Genomic DNA, 21,213 nt, shown 5'->3' on the forward strand with positions numbered 1-21,213 from the left:
ACTGGTGCTCATTAAAGTCTGGGACCCATTGATTTATCTGCATGGAAATGGACAATCCCTTATGAGGGCAAAGTAGTTTTCTTAAACAAGCTTGCTAAGGAAGAACTATGGTTGTCTTGCTTTGTCCTTCATGTATTCTTCTGTACATTTTACACTGCTCCAATTCTTTGCAACTGAATGCAGGCACATCTTGTCTCCTCCCCTTAAAAATAATTCCTCTTATTTCCCCTACCCCCTCCTTAAAATGAAACATACTTGAGGACTACTTTGTCCTTTAATTTCTTTCCCAAGAATGACGGGAACAGGAGATGGTGTTTAATCATCAAAGAAGTTGAAGCCAGCAAACTGTTCATTAGTCTCTGGCAGTGGCAGCTTGGTTTTTACTAAGTCAGATGTTCCATTTTTCTCCTTCTTTCTGGAGCATCTTGGCTTTCCTAATGTTCTTTTGTGATCTTGGACAAGGAGACCATATGTCATTTGCTTATATGGGGAAGGACTTTTATTTGGTCACTTCTCCAAAAGGAGGTGCTTTATCAAAGTCAGGGTGGAGAGGAAATGAGGGAAAAAGGTTAAGTGGCACAGCTAGTGCTAGAGGCAAGTTGCAAAATCTCCTTGATCCCTTGTGCCCAAAGTCATGCAGCAGCAGAAGAGCAGTGTAAACTCTCCCCTGCAAAAAAGTTATTGCTTCCAGTACCTTACAAGTGCTTGGTGAAACACAACCTCCACTAGCAGCCTGGAATAGTCACCTTCACTTTCAAAGCCCCTCCAAAAAGTGTCCGAGTCATTTGTCATCCCCAAAAATGGACCAGGCACAGGAGACATCCGTGTTGCCAGAAATACTGTATTCTGAGCAAAGATTCAACCCTTTCACATACGTTATTCCTTCCATTTCTAATCCTGGCTTCTGAGTCTAGAGTAGCTCCCAATGAGCATGCACACTTCTGCCTCTGGACAGGTTTAGTACTGGGGACTCTATAGGTCACAGCACAAAGGCAAATGATCTTGACCCAACCTGCCAAAGATCTTCATTTCCCAGGAGCCATACTGAGGGTTAATGAAGCAGCCTGCCTGGGAGGGATGCTTCTGGTGACTTTCTGTTGGAAGATGGAGCTTCTGCCTTGCAGCAGGAAGCTCTGCGTCCTTGGGTTATTCTTTTCTGTTAGTCCCTTCCTTTTATGACTTGGACTGTAATTTCCACATTAATGCCTAGACCTTCCAAAATACTGTTAAGCTCCTGACTTCATGATTTTGTAACAGCAAATTCCACAGGCTCTGTGGAAAGTTATTTCCATTACCTTGCCTTCAGTCTGTTCTTGTGCAACAACCCACTGCAGAACGTCAGATACTGTCATCATACAGCTCTGTTCTGTGTTTAACACGTGCAACAGTTCTTCCTTGCCTTGCTGCTTCCTGCCTCTATCAAAGCCTTTCTAGCACTTTTGAGAGTGTATGTAGTTATTTGTGTTCTGCTCAGTAACCCTTAAGTATCTAAAACGGGGTGGGACCCTGTAAGCTTGAGCAGCATAGGGTTATGATTATTTACTGACTTAATGCAAGCACTAAAGGGAATCAGAAAAGAGTAAGACTGATTTGTACTTTTAAAGTGATGTAAATACAGGGAAGAACAAAACTGTGGAACTCACTACCACAGGACTGCAGATGCCAAAGGCTGAATATTCTGAAAGATAAGACAAACTCTCAGAAGAAAAACTGAGTATCTTCAATTAAGAAGGTAGAAGCTCTGGCTCAGGAGATCCTTAAGCCTCAAATAGCTGGAGAATTAAGTATCACAACAAAGACCCTGTTTTGCTTATATTCCTCCCTGCTATTCTCTTTACTGTTACTGAAGACAGGATATTAATGTAGAAAGACTTTTGGTCTGTCACAGTGTCTCCAAAATCAGCACAAGCACACTTGTAAGAATACCACTTGGGACATATACCATGTTTGTGTTCTGCATGCTGACATGAGCCTGTGCGGAAGGGCAGCTCTTTCTGAGGAAGAAGGGGTCCTTAATTTTACACCCCTTCTCTCACTGCAGTGAGCAGAAAGGGATACACGGTGCTATCCTCCAAAGGAGCATCCTTGAACCTAGGGACTCTTAACAGTGTGTCACTGCATGCAAAGGAGGAGTGCCTTAGGTGGCTTTCCAGTTAAAGACTGAAGCTGCTCTCTGCAGAGTGCTGCCCTTGTTACTGAGGTGCCTTAACTGGTCCTGCTCTACTCCTTGCTGTTCTTTGATCTGTAGACAAGGAAGTTCAGGTTCCCACCCTGAACTGACTCCCCGAAGTGTTGTGTCCCTTGGTGGTCTGGGCGCATCCCTGCATGCTGCTCAAGGCACTTGGCTGGCCCACAAGCAACCAGCCACATGCCCGTGTCCTCACCTGGGTTGTGGTGGCTTCAGATAGTATCTTCTACCCCCAAGCGCTCCAGCTTCCTCCTGCCCTCCTCCTTGTCATTGCTTCAGTGGCAACCAACCTGTGCTCTCAGCACCAGGAGTGACCCACTCTCCTGTATTAGTCCCCTTTCCTGGACCCACATGTCCTCTCACTGACTTGGCCTCCTTAAACTTTGCCTTCCTCTGCACAAGTGGGTTTGTTCCCATTAGGCTCAGATCTGGCATCCTCCTCCTGCGACACTTCTGCTCCAAGAGGCAGCTTTGGACTCCTGTGACAGTGAGCTCATTTCTGCTCCCAGACTGCACAGAGTCAGCACAAGTGGAGAAGGGTCCAGGGTGAGTCCAGGTTTGCTTTCTAAGGATAGGTGAGCATTTCACTCCCAAAGAGGCTCTGCAGAGGTGGAGGTGGAGGGGCTCGTATGTTAGGTGCTAATAAAGGCGTTTGGAATGTGAGCCAGTGGAAATTCATTCTTGAATTCATACTGTTGGTGCCAGCTTATTTCCCTTCTTGCTGTGCCTCAGCTGCTGTTCCCTTAGACTTACCTACCCTGTCCTCTGAGAAACTGGGGAATCCCTGTGCATGCTTGACTTAATTTGTTGCCTCTGGGGTTCTGCAGGAGATACCTTCCTTCCATCTATGCCCCTCTCATGTCAACATTTCAGCCTTTCACTTTTCAGTTCTCTTACATCATCTTTGGTTTGGGGTCTCTGCTAAGTTTCAGGAAAGGCTGTAATTATCAGTCTCCTTCTCTTGTCTGGAGATGGATGCTAGCAGCCCTGTCCTCAGCAGCTGGTAGGATGCACTGTCATTTCAGCACGTGAGGCCCCCAGGTAAGCTCCTCTTCCTTCTCTGGGGCTTTTGTGGGCCTCTAAGTGAGCTGCCCTCCCTCCTTGCAGGGAGGCACCTCTGCAACATGAGTGTCTGCTGGCTCCATGTGTTGCTCTCACCTCTGTTTTGTGTGCATCACACGCAGCAAGAAGGAGGAGGGAGAAAGAGAGCAAAGCCTTTGCAAAACCTGGGACTGGGGGAGGCAAAGGGGGCTGGGACTGATGGCTCGCAAGGAGCTGCTCAGCAGAGCAGACGGAATAGAGGCATGTGGAGGGGGGTCCCAAGGGGATGGTCATGCTGAGCAGCTTTCCAGGAGGCTCAGGTGCCATCTCGGCTTCACGAGCGGCCGAGGGGGAGCTGTAATGCTGAGTGCGGTCCTGCATGCAGCTGGGCCACGAGGTCTGCCTTGCAAGGCAGGGAGGGCAGCACAGGAGTACTGCGGTAAATAAAAGGGCTGGAAGCAGCATTGCAGTTGTGCAGCTTGTGAGCTACTGGGTACCAGACTTCTGGGACAAACCAAGGGATCTGGCCAGTGCTGGGCTAGCAGAGATGGAGGAGAGAGGAACAGCTTGTTTCGAAACACAAGCTCTTTCGGCATAAGGGACACGTGATTTGTAGGTCAGTGCGACTGGGCAGGGCTCATCTGGGTCTGAAAACAGGCTTTCCCCTTGCCAGCACTGTTGACTACAGCATTTCAGCTTCCTGCAGCGGGATGCTGGTCAGGGTAGGTACAGGCTGACATAGCCACCTAAGCTACAGTAGTAAAGCCTAGTTAGAGAAAGTTTGCAGGTATCTTTGGAAAGCTTGTTTTCCTGTGGCTGGAAAACAGAGGACCAGGTGGAAGCACATAACTTCTGGTCATGCCCACCCTTCAGAAGCCCTCTTTCCATTGTCCCAGCCTTTGCTTTTTAAAACCTAAATTCTAAGTTCACACTGAACAATTTCCAAAGGTCTTTGCAGTGCAACCTGCATGGAGCTTCTGATGAGGAGTGGTATCTCCCTTCCTCCACGCTTGCCTCTGGTCCTCCAGTAGCCACCAGACGAAGCAGGAGGTTGCACAGGGTGGCCTGACACATGTATGTTCCCTCCAGCGTGGGTCCTGCCTTTTCTCCCCAGTGCAATAGGTGTACCTGGCAGAGTGAGCCGGGAGCTCTCTGCAAAGCTTTCCCATCCTTGCCACAGCAGTGACTGGTCTTGGCCAGACTCTGGCCCTGCCTGAGCATTTTATGGTCCTCCAGAAAGACCCAGTGGAATACATAACAGGAAATTTGGAAGCATTTTTCTTGCTACTGGAGCTGCACTGGTGCAGTCTGGAGAGGGTCTAGGCTGCTAGTTTAGAGGCAAGTGGAAAGTCATATTTGCCTGCATCTCCCGCTTGCTCCTCCAGCAGCAGCAGCAGTAGAGAAAGCTGCTTACTGGGTACGCATGCACAGAGAAAGCCCCCTCGCTCATCCCTAGCACAGGCAGCAGGGAAATTGAGTTGCGTTGTCCCACTAAAGTGCTTCTGTGGTGAGCTGGAAGGAAGAGCTGGAGGGGTGCATGGGCTCAAGGTGTCTTTGGTTTTGAAGTTCTTCACTGAGCCTGATAAATGGGCCAACTTTCTAACTGCTGGTGATGCTGAGAAACCCACCTTGTGGTATATCTGTGGCATCAGCAGGCTTGTGAATGTCACTGGTTACTGGGAGATTTGGGAAGGTCTCGTATTAGCCCAATGACAGATAAAACCCTACAACAAAGGGATTGTCATTCAAGACTTGGAGGAAAATCAGGCTCATTACTTCTGATTCCTGAACTTATGAACCACTACATGTATTGGCTCCATCTCCCCATTCTGCTTCTGCAGAACAATGTCACCCTCGGTCATTATTTTATATGCCTCTGAAAGGAAGGCTATGATTAAGATCTCATCAGCTCTGGAGCCTGGCCAGGTGATGATGCTAGGCTGTCACGTGGGTGATTCATAATTGCCTGCCCAGGCTATGGGGTATAAAGGGGAAGTCAAGCTCACTGCTTTCTCTCCTGAGTACTGGTCCCTCTTACTAACTGTAGTGGGTCATATCAGTGCTTCCTCCAGCCCATCGGTCTGTGCCCTGCCCTCTCCCAGGGGCCTGGAGGCAGAGCATCCATCTTCCCCATAGCTCAGTGCTGTGCTCATCAGTATGTCAGCAGCATCTGTCCTCCCAGGGAGGACTGACCTCTGTTGGGTGGACACTTGTCTTTTCATTCTGCCCAGAAATCCTGCTTACTGTTCAACAGTGTGATGGGGTAGGGAGAGCAGGAGAATGACAAGTGGACCACAGGAATCAGCAGAGAGAGGGGCTAAGGAAAACTTCAGGCACTAGATGAACCATGATTATCAAGTGCTCTAGACTTCCATGATGCTGCCCAAAGAAATCTTTAGTGCCAAGAAGCCCAGGAAGATCAGAGAACAGAGCTCAGCCCAGGGCTGGGCTGGCTGTTCTTCCCCAGAAAGGTCTCTGCACCTGAAGAACATCATCAGCCTGAATGCTAGGATGTAGGCTTTTATTTCTGCACCCTTCTGAGTTTGTTCCCATCAATCCTGGAAATACAGAAGATGTGTTTAGAAGGTGTATCTCTTAGGTGCTAATGACTGATCACTTTGTAAGCAGCTTGCCCTTTTTGTCTTCTGGAGATCAGTGCCACCTCTTGTCCGCTGCTGCTTGAAGGCTGGCAGGAGCCTGCAGTGAGAGCAGGGTGGCCTGGTTAGGGGTGAGGTGTTGCAGGGCTCTGTCAAGGATTAGGAAAATGCAGGTCAGTGAAGCAGCTTGCTAAGGTGTGCGGGTGGAGTTCTTAAAGGGGGGAGAAAGGAAATGATGCCTCTGTAGCCAGGTTTCCCACAGGCAGGGGAAGAGATGGTTACCAAAAGGGGTAAGAGGCTCCAGGAACTCAGACACTCTGCTCCTCTGTGCTCTCACTGCAATGCAGGTCCAAACTCCCTGGGAGGGGTACCGGGGAGAACATTTTCCTTTGCAAAGTCTTGACCGAAATGAAAATATTTGTGCCCCTGTGAGATGGACTGTGAAGTTTCTGAGGCAGGAGTTTAGCAGTCCTTGAAAAAGCAAAGCAAAACAGTTTCTTGGCCAGAAAACTGTCACTGTGTTTTTGTTCTTTTCAATATAACACAGAAAGTGACAGATATAGCTTTTATATCCAGTCTATACCACAGATTTACTCTGTGACCTTTTGGATTATGCATGTGGGTCTAGATTTCTGAATCATAGTTAGATACCCAAAAGCTGGCATACCCATAATGTGGAATTATTTGAGCTTGTTTTCAGAGGTGTTAATCAAACCTGGCTTTGAGTGAAGTCAGTGGGAGAAGACAGGCAGGCAGGATGCCTGCCTCTGTGCTCAGCCCAGATGTTAGCACATGAGCAAGGTCCTTATCAGCCCTTTGCACAGAGGTGGAATTTGCAGAGCAGAAATGCCCTGTCATGCAAATCTGTGTGGTCAAGAGGATTTCTGTGGCACTGTAGGTATCTGCTTTGGAAGAGACAATGCGTCTCTGGCCCCACCCATTCTAGATCATTTGCATGCATTTGCAAAAATGCTTTTTATTTAAGGACTTGTGAAAAAACACTGACTTCTGTAAGGCCACTGTCAGCAAGACTTGTGCCCACTTCCTAATCAGCATCCTGTTATTTTAAGGCTAGCTGTTTTACCCTCCCAATACCTTGGCTCATACCCTATTTAAGACCTGTTGTGAGAATGTTTTCTGTCATTGGTGTGTACAAGACCCCTTCCTGTACTACTCGTTTACCTGAGAAGAAATAATTGTTCTTCTAGAATGGTGCCACAATACTTTGTCTCTGAACAAGCTGGTCTGGGACCTCTGGATCTCCCCTGGATGTGCTGTTACTGTACAGCAGCCACTATGGTTTCTGCAGAGCTACAGCTATGGGCCACCAAAGAGCTCTCCCTGCCCTCTATAAAATTCTTGTCTTAGCAACAGTTTTAAGTGCCAACTTTTTACTATCGAACAGAAGAGGAGCAGTAGATACATATGGCATTGTGCTAGCTGGGGATGGTTAGGGAACTGCCCCTTTACCAGTGGATCATGCTCCACTGGTGACAGATTTCCTCCACATATGTCCCTTCCTGAGAATTGCAATGAACTCCCAACTTAGCTCATATAACAAGGCAAGTGTTAATAGCTTGACATGGCTGACCTGGGTTGACTTTGAAACCTTGGCCTGGAGGTGAGATTCTGCATGTGCTCTTGGGGATCTCCTGAGTTTGTGCTCAAAATAAAATTGTCTTTTACCAACTGTGTGGTAACAAGCAGTGGCTGAGTGTGACTGCATTGTGTCCAGACATCTTTATGTAACTTAATTGGGAGATCAACCTTTGAAGTCTTTGGCATGGTGTAGCCCACTGTTGGTTGACATCCTTTAGTGCTGTTGTAGTTCTCACTACTACTAGTTTTGCAGCCAAACTCCAAGCAGTCTGGGTCAACATGGGTGGGATGCGGTTTTGTTTGAGTGGAGTCATGTAATGCCATTTTGTCCCCTATAAAGCTCAGGCTTATTTCCGTTTTCCCAGAACAAAGCACAGTCCCCCCAGCTGGTAGAGGTGCGGACACGAACATTTGGGTGCCAAGGAATTTGCAGACCCATCAAAGGTCTTGGCAGCGGCAGTAGTGAAGGGACTGAGTTATGTCCCTATCCTGGAGCCAGGCTGACATTTCCATGTTTCTCTCCCAGGACTACACCATCACCATGTACTTCCAGCAGAGCTGGCGGGACAAACGCCTGGCATATAACGACCTTCCTCTCAACCTGACCCTGGACAACCGGGTGGCTGACCAGTTGTGGCTGCCTGACACCTATTTCCTGAATGACAAGAAGTCCTTTCTGCATGGGGTGACAGTGAAGAATCGCATGATTCGGCTCCATCCTGATGGGACTGTCCTGTATGGCCTGAGGTAAGTCTAAGGGGAATCTTTGTTGGCTGCGGTCAAGAATGACATCTCATCTAAACATCCCCAATTTCCAAAGATATTCTGGTAAGGCAAGGACCCAAAAGCCCAGAAGATATTCAAGTGTTGCACAGTTTTAAGTATCTGCTCTTTCTCCAAGCTAGAAATTGTTGTTTCCTTCAGGCCTCCAAAGTTTCCTGTGCTGTTATAGACAAATGTAGGAGATAGGAATAGTCTGCTCTGAGTGTTTCAGGTCACTGTCATTCATGTTGCATAACACTTCCATTTGAAACACTCATTTTCAGTTGCTTATAATTTTCCGCAAGTTTGGCCTATGGAGATGAGACTTCGTTACTCTCGTATCTAAGGCTAAATTTCTGTAGTATTTGAGTCAAATCATTTTAGTCATTTCTGAGTATGAGATAGGAGACATGTTTTTGTACAGTTAAAAAAAAAAATCTCTTTACCAGAGCAATTCTGAAGATTGAGGCTTGAAAGTTGATATCTAGTAGGGGAATGGTCCTCAGTGAGGAGGCTTTTTGTGGTGTCTGGAGTAAATTAACGTAGGCAGGTCCACAGCCTTTGAAAGTGCTGTGCTTGTGTGTGGTGGAGGTGGCAAAGATTGGCTTTAGTGTATTATCTGGATATGTGGAGATGCCAGCGTAGGTAAGAAAGTAAAATGGAGGGGGTAGAGGGCTAAAAGGGGAATTTACAGCTATAGGTAAGAGTGCAGGTTTTGGATACTGTAGCGGAAATCTAGGCAATTATTTTCCCAACCCTGTATTTGTCTGCTTTGAGCTTTTCTCCTAGTTTGTTGGGTTTTTTTCCTTTTTGACTACCAAAATTCACAGCTGGCTTTTTAGACCTGCCTCCACATTCACAAATTATTGCAATAGCAGCTCTGGGCTTACGTTCCAGTGCAGCAAAGGGGGAGGAAAGACCTTTCTCCTTCAAAGAGGGTACACCCACCCTTCCCATTTACAGTATCAGCTCCTCTGCTGCTTCGTGTTTTGTGGCAAAGTCTGCATTGTTATGATTTTTTCCTTCTTTTTAAGTAGCAGGGCTGCTTTGGTGATGGTAGGGCTGGGTATAGGCACAGCAAAGAAGGAGGCTGCCCAGGGCGTCATCCTGCCAGGGCAGCAAGGTGGCTGTGCCCTGTGCTTCCCCTGTGGCAGAGCTGACTACCCCAAATTTACTCATTGTGTTAAAACAAGAGTGAAGGCTAGGCAAAAAGATACTTTGACTTGGGGTAGGTAGGAGCATAAATTCAGCCTGTTGGGAAGGAGGGGGCAAAGAGTGCTGTTAAGCTTAGGCTGCTTTTTGCTGCTGAACCAGCCCACCTGAGTGTAGAGCTGCCTCCCCCAGGCTGGTGGGAAATCTTTGCACACACCTGCACAGCAAAAGAAGAAGAAATGCTAGTATATTTTTATCAACTGCCATTTAGTCAGCTCAAATAATGAGCAGCGTGAACCCTGCAGCACAGGTGACAGGCAGTGGAAGTCCTTGGAGGGTTTGCACTTGAGCTGGCTTGGGCTGGGACGCTGTGCAAGCACCTCCTGCACTATTCCTTTCCTTCCCTTCCCCTCCCACGGGGCCCAGCAGCATGGGGAAGGGAGCTCAGCTCCCTCACATGACCTGTGTAAATGGGTGAGATGAGGAAAATTGCATTGAGGCCAAAAGAAAGAAAATGACAGCTGTTTGCCCCTGTTATTTCCAGGGCCATAGTAAGAGCTGCCTGTGTTGTTTTAACTTTTGGCTGGTTTTCCTGGAAGCTGCTCTCTTGCCCCTGGAGAAAATGGCAATTGCAAAAATGAAATACTGAGCAACTGCAGCTCCTGTTCCCGAACTGTATCCCAGGTCAGGGTGGCTGGCTTTTGCTATCTTGAAAGCACTGGGGTTTTGGTGGACAAGCCAGGTGCCCTGAATGCTTGAAGTCTCTCTAGCTTTATTCATAGTGGTATGGACAACGATTTCCTTAGGGCTGCTTTCCGTACTGACTTCTGCACCTGCAATTTTGCTGACAACAGAAGTACTAGGTCCAGTTATTAAAAAATACATAGCCATGTGCACAGCAGGTGTAAGCAAGTAAGAAAATAGTCACTGAATATTCACCTGTGTTCCCTTTATCTTTGTAAAAATGCAGTCATGCTTGTCCTGCAAACAGGAAGAAAAGTGCAGGTCCCCCCTGTATTTTGAAGCCTGTTCTTGTCTTTTCCTGCATTTTTCGGAAGGATTCATAAAATGAGTTGCCCTGATGGAAGAAGGCCAAAGGAAGCAATTTCTGTTTCTTTTCCTTTGTTTGCCTGTTTGCTTTTCCCCAAGCGAGATACCACAGCTCTGCTCCTTCTCCTGCTACCTTCTTGCCAGTCACTTCCCCCTCCTTTGAGCTGGTCCTGTAGCAAAGTGACTCAATCATGCTATTTGTAGCACAACAGTAATTTTTCTTTCCAGCAGTCTCTGATGTCAGAGACTGGGAAGTATGACACCCTGGCAGGCCCCTGCCTTCAGCAAGTGTTCAAGCAACCAGCAGGATCAGGCTCAAGCTCTGGATCAGACCACAAGGTCCAAGTTAGCTCACATGGAAGTCAATGGGTATTTTGTCTCTGACTTCAGTGAGAACAAGATCAGGCTTCAGATAACTTGTTTGCATTAGTAAATAAAGCCCTTTATTCCTCTACTCCGCTCCATTGTGAAAGTTGTGTGTCAGAAAAGCATATGCTTGTTTTTGGTAGAATTAGCAAATTAATGGATGAAGTGAGTGCAGCAGATGTAATACAGCTACATCTTAGGAAAGTGTTCGATATAAAAACTTACTCCAAAATTGATTCCCACTGGGCTCAGATTAAAAGCTGGTTGCCAGGTCTCCAACAAAAGGAATGCATAAACAGCAGTGGGCTGTGCTGGGACAGTGATGCTGGGCTCCTGCGGGGCTGGAGTCAGGCTTGGTGTTCCCTACCCCCTTCCCCTACAAGTTAGCAGATGGCATAAATCCCAGAAGGCCAAATAGGGGCCTGGAGCCCAGATCCAGCCCAGAGGGCATTCTTATCTCTGCAAACACGAAGTGGGATGGGAGGATGCAAATCGGCAGAGCTGAAAGGGTTTTTAGGAGGTGTAACCTGGTATGATGGTGCCTGAACTCGCCTGGCCCCCAAACACCTTACAGGAATTAAAAGTGCCTGTGAAGCATAGGAGAGCTGGTCACCTGTGGCACACAGCAGGAAAGTGCTACAATGATGTGGGAAGTCCGCAAGATGAAAGGAGGCTTAAAGGATCTACCCACAAAGACAAAGCAATCAGCCATTGGGTAGTGGAGGGAGGCATATAAAATAGTGAGGAAGAGCTGGATGGCACTGGCTGAATTCAATATATTTTTCCTCCTAATGGCTTTTTGTCAGAAATTGCATTGGTTTCATCAAATTTTAAACAAAAAAATTAGGGAGAAATTTTTCATTTAAGAAGCAGCATTTCAGAGAATGTTGATGTTTCATTCCCAATTTCTTGTAGAGAATTTTTCACTTATGTCAATATTTCCCTCACTATTTCAAGCTGCTTTACTACCACTACTGATGTCTGAGTAACATAGAGAATCATCAAAGGCTTTCTCTGGACCTCCAGAGACTGTCTAGTCCACCCTTGCCACAATATTCAATAAGCTTTACATTATCACATGTACAAGCTTTATATTACGGTCTGAGATTTTTATTTCATTTTCTAGACCATGTAGCATCCATTTGGTAGTGAAACAGGTTGACACTTGTCAAATGCTGATGTCATCAGCATTTTGCGATCTGTTTTCAGAGACCTAAAAATAGAAACTGTAACAATGCTGAAATTCTCGTATGGTGATTTGAAATCGTATTTGAAACCAGCTTTAAAACATCCTTCAGGGAAATCTTAAAGCTATTTGATTTCATTCTAATTAAGGACAAAACCAGATTCAAGCAAAACAGGTGCTTAGAGGAGCCCAGACTGCATCCTTGAGCTTGCAGGGGGAGCGGGAGGGCTCTGGGATGCTGGGAAGCAGGTGCGAAGCCGGGTGGACAGCAAGCGAGATGCAATGCCTGGCTGGCGAGGAGCCCAGGCAATGTAAACCGAGCAACTGAAAAACTGCAGAGGAATTTAGTCACTGTCATCAACAGAGACTAAATCCTGTGCAGAGAGAATGAGGGATCTCCTCCTGCAAAGGTGGTAGTGGTGGTAGGGAGCATGTGCATGTGTGTTTTGGGGTTTTTATTCCTGTCCATGATAGTCCCTGCAATAAGGTGTATTTCAGAGATGAGGCAGTTTGGATGCATGCAAAGGTGCCAAGGCATAGTGGGGCTCTGAGCCCAGTGAGTGCCCTTCTGGGGAGGAAGGCCCCTGCTATCCTCATCAGCGTAAATACTTGTTCAGTGCTTAAAGCAAGGGGGAGAGAATTGTCATACTTCAAACAACGCAAAATGTGCAGTTTTAAACTGAGAGAAGCTGGGCGTATCTGCTTTGGCAGCACTTAATTTCTGCTTTTCACGGGGTAAGTTCCCACCAGTCAGCTGCTCCCTGCAAGGTAGTAGCTCCTGGGGGATGTCAGCCCTCGCATTGCAGCAAACCTCTGCTGACCTGCTTGTGGACCAGACCTTGTTCCTGGGCAAGGCAATGGCTAGAGCACCACTTCTAGCTCACCTTACATAGGGAAGCAACGCAGGTTAACAGGCATATGTCAAGCATCCCACCCACTCACTCATCCAACACCAGGTACTTTGTCAGAACCCCCCATGCCACCCTGGTGTGTGGTGCCTCCAGGGCTGCCCTGCCTGCTCCCCTTGGCTGGGGCTCTGCTGGAGCTCATCCTGGGAACTTCTTCATAGCTCTCTTCTCCAACCTGCCTCTTGATCAGGACCCAGCCCTGCCTGCGTTACATTCTCCAGGTCCCAGCCTGGGGTTATTGTGTTCTCCAACTGGTAGAAAGGTTTCTCCTGGTCCTGTCTCACTTGAAGCCTGCTGTTTGCAGCCATATCCTTGTTCCCTCCATGGGTGTTATTTGATTTTCTGCAGAGAAGATGGCCTGATGGGTTAAGACTGAGGAGTTTTTTCTACACTGAGACCACTGAACAATTTTCTTCTCCCATCTCACAGACCAGAAAGGAAGAAATCTGTGATTTTTACCTCCCCTTCCCTCCCTGAGAGAGGTTTCTCTAGAAATGTGAGACATGATTCAGGCTCTACCCTGCCTCTAGTAGCTCTGCCTGTACCCTCTGCAGGTTAGGCAAAGGCAACAGAAATCTCTCCTTTGGCAGCTTGGGTGCAAAGACTTGGGCTTATGTCCATCCAGCTGGCCCCTTGGAGCTAGTCCTGCAGTCTTGTACTGCTCCCACCACAGAGCTCTGCTTTGGGCCAGCTCCTTAGCGCGAAGATGTGGGGGTGGGAAAAGAGTTTGTTAGGTGGGGGAGGGGAAAAGAGAATTTAATTAGGAGCTCAGCTCCCCAGTTGAGCTTAAGGACAGATCTCCTGCATTTTTGCCTCCTTAGGGTCGGGATGAGGGACTTAGCTGGAAACACTGGAGGGAAGTTTTATAATATGGAATTTCAGAATAATCTTAGAAGCTGTGGAAGAAATTGGAGCTCACTAAAACAGGATAAAGCAGCAAGCCAGAGCCGCTTCTCCATCCTTAATGTTGCAAGAACAGAGGCAAGCATCATCAGGGCCTGGCTGGAATTGCTGCCTGTGCTACATCTCCTATAAGTCCAACTTGTTTATTAGCAAAAACAGAGGTCAAGGTGTATCCACAAGCAGCTGATTACCACTGTCTCCTCACAGGTGACTGAAACAACTTGTGTGCCCTGAACCCCAAGCTCACCCTGACATCACCTCTTGGTCTTCCTGCTTTCCTATCCCAGCCATCAGCCTGAGCCCATCCCTGGACCCTGTCTATTCTTTGCCAAACCCCACAGGTTTAATTCATGGGTTACTATTTTATTAATTCAACTTCATTCCAGCCTGATGCTGTTGAAGGAAGAGACCTCCTGCTCGGTTAAGTGCAGGTCACTGTTGTCTGAAGCAACTGTAACAAATGAATCTCTTCTAAAACATGTTCCACTTAGGTCTCTCTTGTCCCCCAATCCAGCTGACAATTTACCAGACACACAGCGCTTTTGGAATAGTGTAAAGGGCAGAAAAGCAAAACCTTGCAGCCAAGGCAGCTCTGCTTTGTACTCTGCTTTGTACTCTCCCAGGCTGGAAAAACAGTTGATTTAGATGGCTGGTACCCTGAGTACTAGTTTAGAAGAGCTTTTTTTTTTCTCCCCCATTGGAGTGCAGTGCACACTTATTTATCAAAGGATGCCTATGCAAGCACAGATACTTTTGGAAACAGAGTGACCTTAGCAGGATTGTGCCAAGGCTTATGGAGTCAGTTTTAGGCAAAGAGACACAAGGGGAAAATATTCCATATCCTTGCCTTGCTCTCGGTTCTAACATGACCTCCAGGAGTTTGCAAAGATCAGACTGTATTAAAAGAATGGCAAAATTCACTATGGGTTTATAAATCCCTCCAGGCCCTACAAAGTTTGTGCTTACTGCCAGGCAGAAAGTGACATTTGCCAGCCTGTTTTTATGACTGACTTTGAGAATGTATAGAGTAAAAATTCAATTTTGTTTTTTTCCCATGTTCAGCAAAACAGCAATTTTGCCTCTCTCTACTCTTAGTCGCCAGAATTCCCTTATGAGTCGAACTTCCCCATGGGGCGAGCCTGCACAAGTCCTATGAAACCTGAGCTGCTTCCATCCGTTCTTATTGCTGCAAACTGTTGTGAGCTTTGGGAGTCTGTATCCCGGGAGGACAGGAGCGTCTTCAGCTTCTCAGGAGACCTGAAATCCAAAAAGTTGCAACTAGCAACTTAAAAAAATGTTTATCTTTTGCTGTGAGAGTGTTTGTGTTAGTCCCTGCATAATGAATGATACTTAATCCGTAACTGCAAAATAGGGTAAGTGCCTGAACTGCTGGCTCTGTCTCCTCTTGAATTAGGAAGGCAATGGTGGGGCTATTTGTGCTATAGTCCTCCTATTCTCATCCATACTGAGTTTTAGGCAACATCCTTTTGAAGCGAAAGGTATCGGGAAACATTCCTGGGCACTGGACATCAGTGGCCCACATAGCCAATTTGTTTCCTGGGTTTGGTCTATGTCCACAAACAGTCTCTTGGGCATTTCCCAGTCAGAGCACAGCAGAGGCTTGTGACCATTCTCAATAGGCATTTTGCCTGCAGCCAGACCCTTTTTCTGGAGGGTAAGGATTTAAGTGTAGACAATTGACATTGGCCCCAGAAACCAGTGCCAGGCATGTTTAGTTTCCTGATATAGACACAGTTATGATGCAGACAGTGCAGTAGTTTATTTTGTAAGGATGAGCTTAACGGGAAAGGGACCGCACTTGCTTTAGGAACCCCTCAAAGGTAATAGTCTTCCCCTCTCTCCCACCCAGTCCTCCTTAGAGAGTCTGGACCTGCTCCTTTTGAAACCAGATGGTATTTTGGGGAAGTCATTTTTTTGCCCCTTACACTTGTAGCTGGTGAACTTGGTTCTCCCAACACACTGGAGATGATCTAGAGGATGAATGGGTGGCTGAGGGCCTTCAGAGCTGAAGTTTGGTAGAGGGAGATCTGACTGGGGCAGGAGCTGAAAGGGCAGCTACCTTGGAAGCAGCCAGCAACAGGATAAGGAAGGGATGGAAAGAAGACATTGAACCACGGCAGGTTTTAATGGCAAGTTGGAGCTCTATGCTGCTGTATGTCTGTGAACTTACATAATCATTCTAAATAAGACAGAAGAAGCCATTAATAAGTAAACAGCGATGAGGAGGATCAGAGAGGGAATGAAACGGCTGGTGGTGTTCATGTCAGAGAACTGAAATATTTGCAGAGACTGACGGTTTGCAGAAACCTGAGAGTTCCCTTTTGAGCTGCAGCTGTGGTGGGACAGTCTGCTGCTGCTGCGGGGTTCAGCCTGCAGAGTAGGCAGTGGTGCAGGGACAGCAGGGTGAGGTTGCATTACCCTTTCTGTGCCAGCATCTGCTTTGTCAATACAAGCTTCAGGTGGACATAGCTTTCCTCATTGTAACAAATAGACACCTAGCACTCAGCCTTGTGTAACTTATAGCTTTGTGGCAGCTTTTCTAGAGATGGTCTCTACCTCTCCTGGGGTTGAAGGATGCTCTCCAGAGCAAGGTATCCATGCTACTTTGGCTTCTGCTTGGATCCACTGGGTGCCAGCAGAGAAGGGGGATCTCCATCACCCCACAGCCTGTCAGAGCTGCTTGACATCTCATGAATGCTTGTCCCTTTTTTCCTTTTTTGGGGGGGATGTAAGGTGTTTTCTCCACAGCCCTATCTCCCCCCAGAAGAACTGCGTCCACCTGCCAGCTATGCAGCCAAGTAGCAGGGCAGTGAGGACTTGGCTGCTTGATAGCACAACTGCCTACAGATCTCAGGAGAAACGATTAGGGCAAGGGCATGAATGTCTTTTTTGTGGGGAAGGAGGTGTAAAGGTTATGACATGTGAGGGGGCTGGCCCAGAGGCCCACAGGGTGGGCAGAGACTGGGGGAGGAAAGGGGAGCTGGAGATGGAGGGGGGTGGTGGTGGCTGGGCTCGGTGGCTGGAGGGATCGGGACTGCTTCATTGAGCGCATTGTGCAAAGCGCAGGAGAGCCTCTCCCCTCCGATGGGCAGTCTCTGTGAATCGCCGTCAAAGCAGATGAAATTTCACACCACACAAATTTTTGAATTTAAAAGGGGAGGGAGGTGGGCAGAGAAGCAGGAGAGGAGGAGGGGGAGGGAGAAGACGCAGCCTGGCCGGTTGCCAGCACCTCTTGCTAACGCCACGGGGAAGGTGGCATCCTTTCCTGGCGTTCCCTCCAGCCCCCGCGCTCCCTGCTCCCTTTCACTTTGGTCGCATCTCCTGGAGGCAGCACGCTCTGTCTAGAGCTGTTTACAAGGCGATGGTTTGTTCTCTGTATCCTCATCTCCTTTCTCACAGTGTAAGTATCCACTCCTCCTCTGCTTTCTGTCTTTTAACCTCTTGTTTTTCTCCAGCTCTCCTTCCCCAGGCTGCTTTACCCCTTGCTTCCCCTGATCCCTCTCCTCTGTTCCCTTACCCCAGTGGCCTCCTGTCCTGCACTATCTGCTCTCCTGTCTCTCATCTCCACTCCTGCCTCCCCCATCAGTGCTCCTGACATCATCAGTCTTTGATCCTTTCCTCATTTTTCCACCTCTTACTTTCCTTCCACCTTTATTGCCTGTTAACCCTGTTGAGACACCCAGGAGCTCCTTAGTGTCAATCCCCCCCATCCATCTCTCCATCCAGTTCTCCCCACACTGTCTTCTATGTACCAGGCAAACACATCTCTTTACACAACAGCTCAGAGTGTATCAAGGTAATACATTTGTACCCATCAAAACATGAGGCAGAGCTTGGTCCTGTGGCCTTCTGGACCAGAGATGGCATGTGCTGTGACTCCACAAGGTCACTGGGGTGCCTGTGTTTTGCTCCCATTCCCCCTTTGGCTGCAAGAGGTGAGTGGAACCTCTCATCCCTTTATGAGTGCCACCTGCCCGCAGTACACAGCCACCAAAGGAGCTTGAGAAATCGCTTGTTGGCCTCTCTAGGAGCAAGTGAATGTTGAGTCAGTCACAGAGGCCACAGGTGGATATTTCACCAACAGTGGCAGGTGCTGTGTAAAGCAATGACAGGGTTGTGATGCTGTGGGTCACCCATGAACTTCAAGCAGGGTATAGCAAAGGGAAGTTGGTGTCCAGGATGCTTTTTGAGATCCGAAGTCTAAAGAACTAAACACACCCTTCCTCTCTGGGATACCACTTGCTGTATCGGGGTGTAGGAAGCCCAGACGCAGGACCTGAGATGAACCTGGTGCCCCAGGCCAGCTGCGCCTCGCATCTTGTCATGCTGCAGGAGGCCCACATCCAGGTGGTCCTGTGGTGCTGGTGTCCCTGGGCTTGCCAGGCACACCTCACCGTGGGTACAGCACTGCAGCTGAAATGCTCCGGACAAGCAGGTGGCTACAGCCCAGGACAGCCAGGTGCAGCTGTGCTACCTGTGCTCTGAAAACAGAATAAAACCTTCACCAATTCTCACCTGCCCGAGCAGCATTACATGGGCAGATCACCAGGAGTTTGGGACCTGCAGCCAACTGGGGTATCTCTGGAGGATGCTGAACTATACAGTGTGGATACATCTGCCCTTTAATCAGAAGGAAGGAGAAATTACCTGGCTTTTGAGGACAGACGCCCTCTTAATCTTGTTTTTCTCCTTTCTGTCCTACCTATCCTGAGGTTCTCTTCTTTTTGAATCAACACAGCTAAATTCTGCCCTGATGTAAATCTCTGCTTATATAAATTGGTGTGATCTTGCAAAAATCATTGGAGTGGCTCTGGATTTATGCTGGCTGTTAGTGGGAGCAGGATTTGGCGCATGGAGTGTGGTAGCCATAGCTCACTGTGTCGTGCTCTGCATTTCCAACCAGCACTGCAGGTGATAAGCAAATCCTGTCGAGAGGCGAGAAGGTCCCTCTCGAACCAGAAAAGGCTTCCTCTGGATGTCCTTTGTGTGGCCAAGTTAGCCAGCCAGGCTGCAATTTTGGGATGGACACTGTGGAAAGGTTTTAGCCCACAGGGTCCCACAAATGGGGTGGAAAATTTTCATTTAATACATTTTTGCATCTCACACTTTAGGGAAAACAGGAAAACGCATTTGTAACTGCTATTTCCCACGGGTGCAGTATAATATATACAGTATATGCCGTGTGCAGCATAGGGGGATGAGTCATACCCGTGCATGACTCTTTGGTCTCAGTGCCTGGCCAGGATGGACTCTGCACCTGCCACTTTGGGCTTTCCTGGCAAGGTGCAGCTCCCCCCAGGTGGGCTTCGGATCTGCTCCTTCACTGTGGTCTGCCGTGCCCAGCTACCCTGGTCCAGGAGGACTAGGGTGGGTGAGGCATTGCGTTTCCAGCAGCCCTCCTGGAGGTGCCAAACTGGGAGGCTGTAAAAGCAGTACATGCAATCCCAAAGCCATGGTGATAATTTTTAAGTGGTTCCTGTCCTGTTATCCTTCTCCCCCTCTGAGCTTTCTCCTCCACCCCAACCACATTACAGATAAAAGGGTTAAGAGCTCACTTGGGCCCCCTGCTCGGAGAGAGGGCAGTTGCAATGTTGTATCTAGACCCAGTGAGGATATATATAAATTCCCTCCGTCGCTTCGGATCTATTTATAGCACAGCAGGCAGTGGCAAAGGCTCTCCTCAAGGCTTCATCTCCTACAAACAGTCTTCACAGACAGCAGAGAGATAAATTTAGCACACGAGATTTCTTAAAGAGCCAGCAGCTCTGCGGGGCTGCTCTCCTGCCCTGCTACAGCCCCCACCCCGATACCCCCACCAGGACAGCCCTCTCCTGTGGGTGCTTGCCCCCCCACCTTCTCCCCGTTTCCAATTTTCTGTCCAGCTTCACCCATTCTCTCCCCCTTTCTGGTCTCTTTTTCTATCATTGATGTTTTTTCTTTTTTTTTTCCTTCTTTTTTGCTGGTTCGCCATCTCATCCTCTCTGCTTTCTTGGTTTTCTTTTTTTCCTCTCCCAGGCCACGGGGCTCAGAAGATAAAGCTTTCTCGTTAACAGTTCACTGGTTATGCCTACATAGTAAAAAATGTGTAGCTTGATTAATGCCTTCCAGATGGTTAACTGAAAAAAAGAGGGGGGGAATGCACCAATCTTTCCCCCCTCTTCAGCACTCTGCACACATGCATTGCACAGGAAGAAAACTGCACTAAAGGGTGAGGGGAGCAATATATTTTGGAAGTAGGGGCAGCCTGTTAACTCCAGGGCAGCGTTGCCAGGCTGGTGAGTTAGCTGTTGATTTGCTCTGTCCCTGCTTCATGCCCTCTTCCCTCATCTACCCCACTCTAAAATTCCCCATCCCAGTAAGCAATGTTCTGTCACGTGCAAGATGTAACACACACAAACCCTCCTCACACCCTCAAGTGAACCCCACCATGGGCACCATGCCGCTCTGCCCCACCCCATGCTCTGACACCCCCAAAGCAACACCGACCCTCACTCTCTCCTCATATTAATTTTTCAGGGGGATGCACACTCACACCCATGTGTCTTTCATGAATCTTGAGCATGCAATTGGTTGCATGAGAGTGACTCTGTTACCAGAGCCATAAGCTCACAGAAGCCAAAGGGCCTCGTTGGTGGGGTCTGGGCTTTTGGATTCGGCAGTGCCAAAGTGGGTGCGATGGAGAGGGCATGCGTCGGTGGGGGCTGCAAGTAGCGTCATTGGGGCAACTCAGAAGGAAAGCGGGGGGAATAATGTTGTCAGCTATTCTTCTCCATAGTCATTGCTGCGCAATTTAATCAATAAGTCTTCTGTTTTATGGACACGTGTCAGCTGTCTGTCTCTTACAAACTGACATGCCTCTCCTCTTCCCCCTGCCCATAGCTCTGCCTACTCCTGGTTTCTTTGTCTCTCTCAAGGGAGAGGCAGAGGAGGAACACAAATCCCTCCCCACCCCATTAATAGAGATACTGCCTTGCTGACGTGAGTCATGAAGGGTTTTTGCCGTACAGTTGAGGGTGAGCAGCATCCAGCCCCCCGCCCTGCACACCTCCCACCACGGATCTCCCTGGTTTCCAGGGAAACAGCGGCCCCAAATGCTGCCTGACTTTCATGTCTGCCTTTCATTTCTCCTTTTTTTTTTTTTTTTGTAAGGAAAAACGCTTAACTGATTTTTTTTCTCCCTTCCCCTTTCAGGATCACCACCACGGCCGCTTGCATGATGGACCTGCGGAGGTACCCCCTGGACCAGCAGAACTGCACGCTGGAGATCGAGAGCTGTGCGTATGCCTTGCGCCCGCCCTCCACCATGCGGTGCCACCTGATGCCACCCACCCCAGCCGCAGCTTCCCACTCATGGGATGCCTCCCCAGGGTGTTATGGGTGACCCCTCCTGGAGGATGTCCCCTGGGGCAGGACCAGGCTCCCTCATCCAAACTCCATCCT

The 21,213-nt window shown here is 48.3% G+C and overlaps 1 protein-coding gene across 2 annotated transcripts in view; it reads left to right on the forward strand.

Annotated features, from left to right (window-relative positions):
- Positions 1-21,213, forward strand: part of GABRQ (gamma-aminobutyric acid (GABA) A receptor, theta) — a 75,110-nt gene that overhangs the window by 43,726 nt on the left and 10,171 nt on the right. For both annotated transcript variants that reach the window (XM_010568902.1, XM_010568903.1), the window contains exons 4-5: positions 7,952-8,172; positions 20,965-21,047. In XM_010568902.1, the coding sequence (XP_010567204.1) occupies positions 7,952-8,172; positions 20,965-21,047 (304 nt within the window). The remainder of the gene's footprint in view (positions 1-7,951; positions 8,173-20,964; positions 21,048-21,213) is intronic.

The sequence above is a fragment of the Haliaeetus leucocephalus genome, unplaced genomic scaffold (genome assembly GCF_000737465.1).
Source record: "Haliaeetus leucocephalus isolate CR32 unplaced genomic scaffold, Haliaeetus_leucocephalus-4.0 Scaffold262, whole genome shotgun sequence".
Taxonomy (NCBI): Eukaryota; Metazoa; Chordata; class Aves; order Accipitriformes; family Accipitridae; genus Haliaeetus; species Haliaeetus leucocephalus.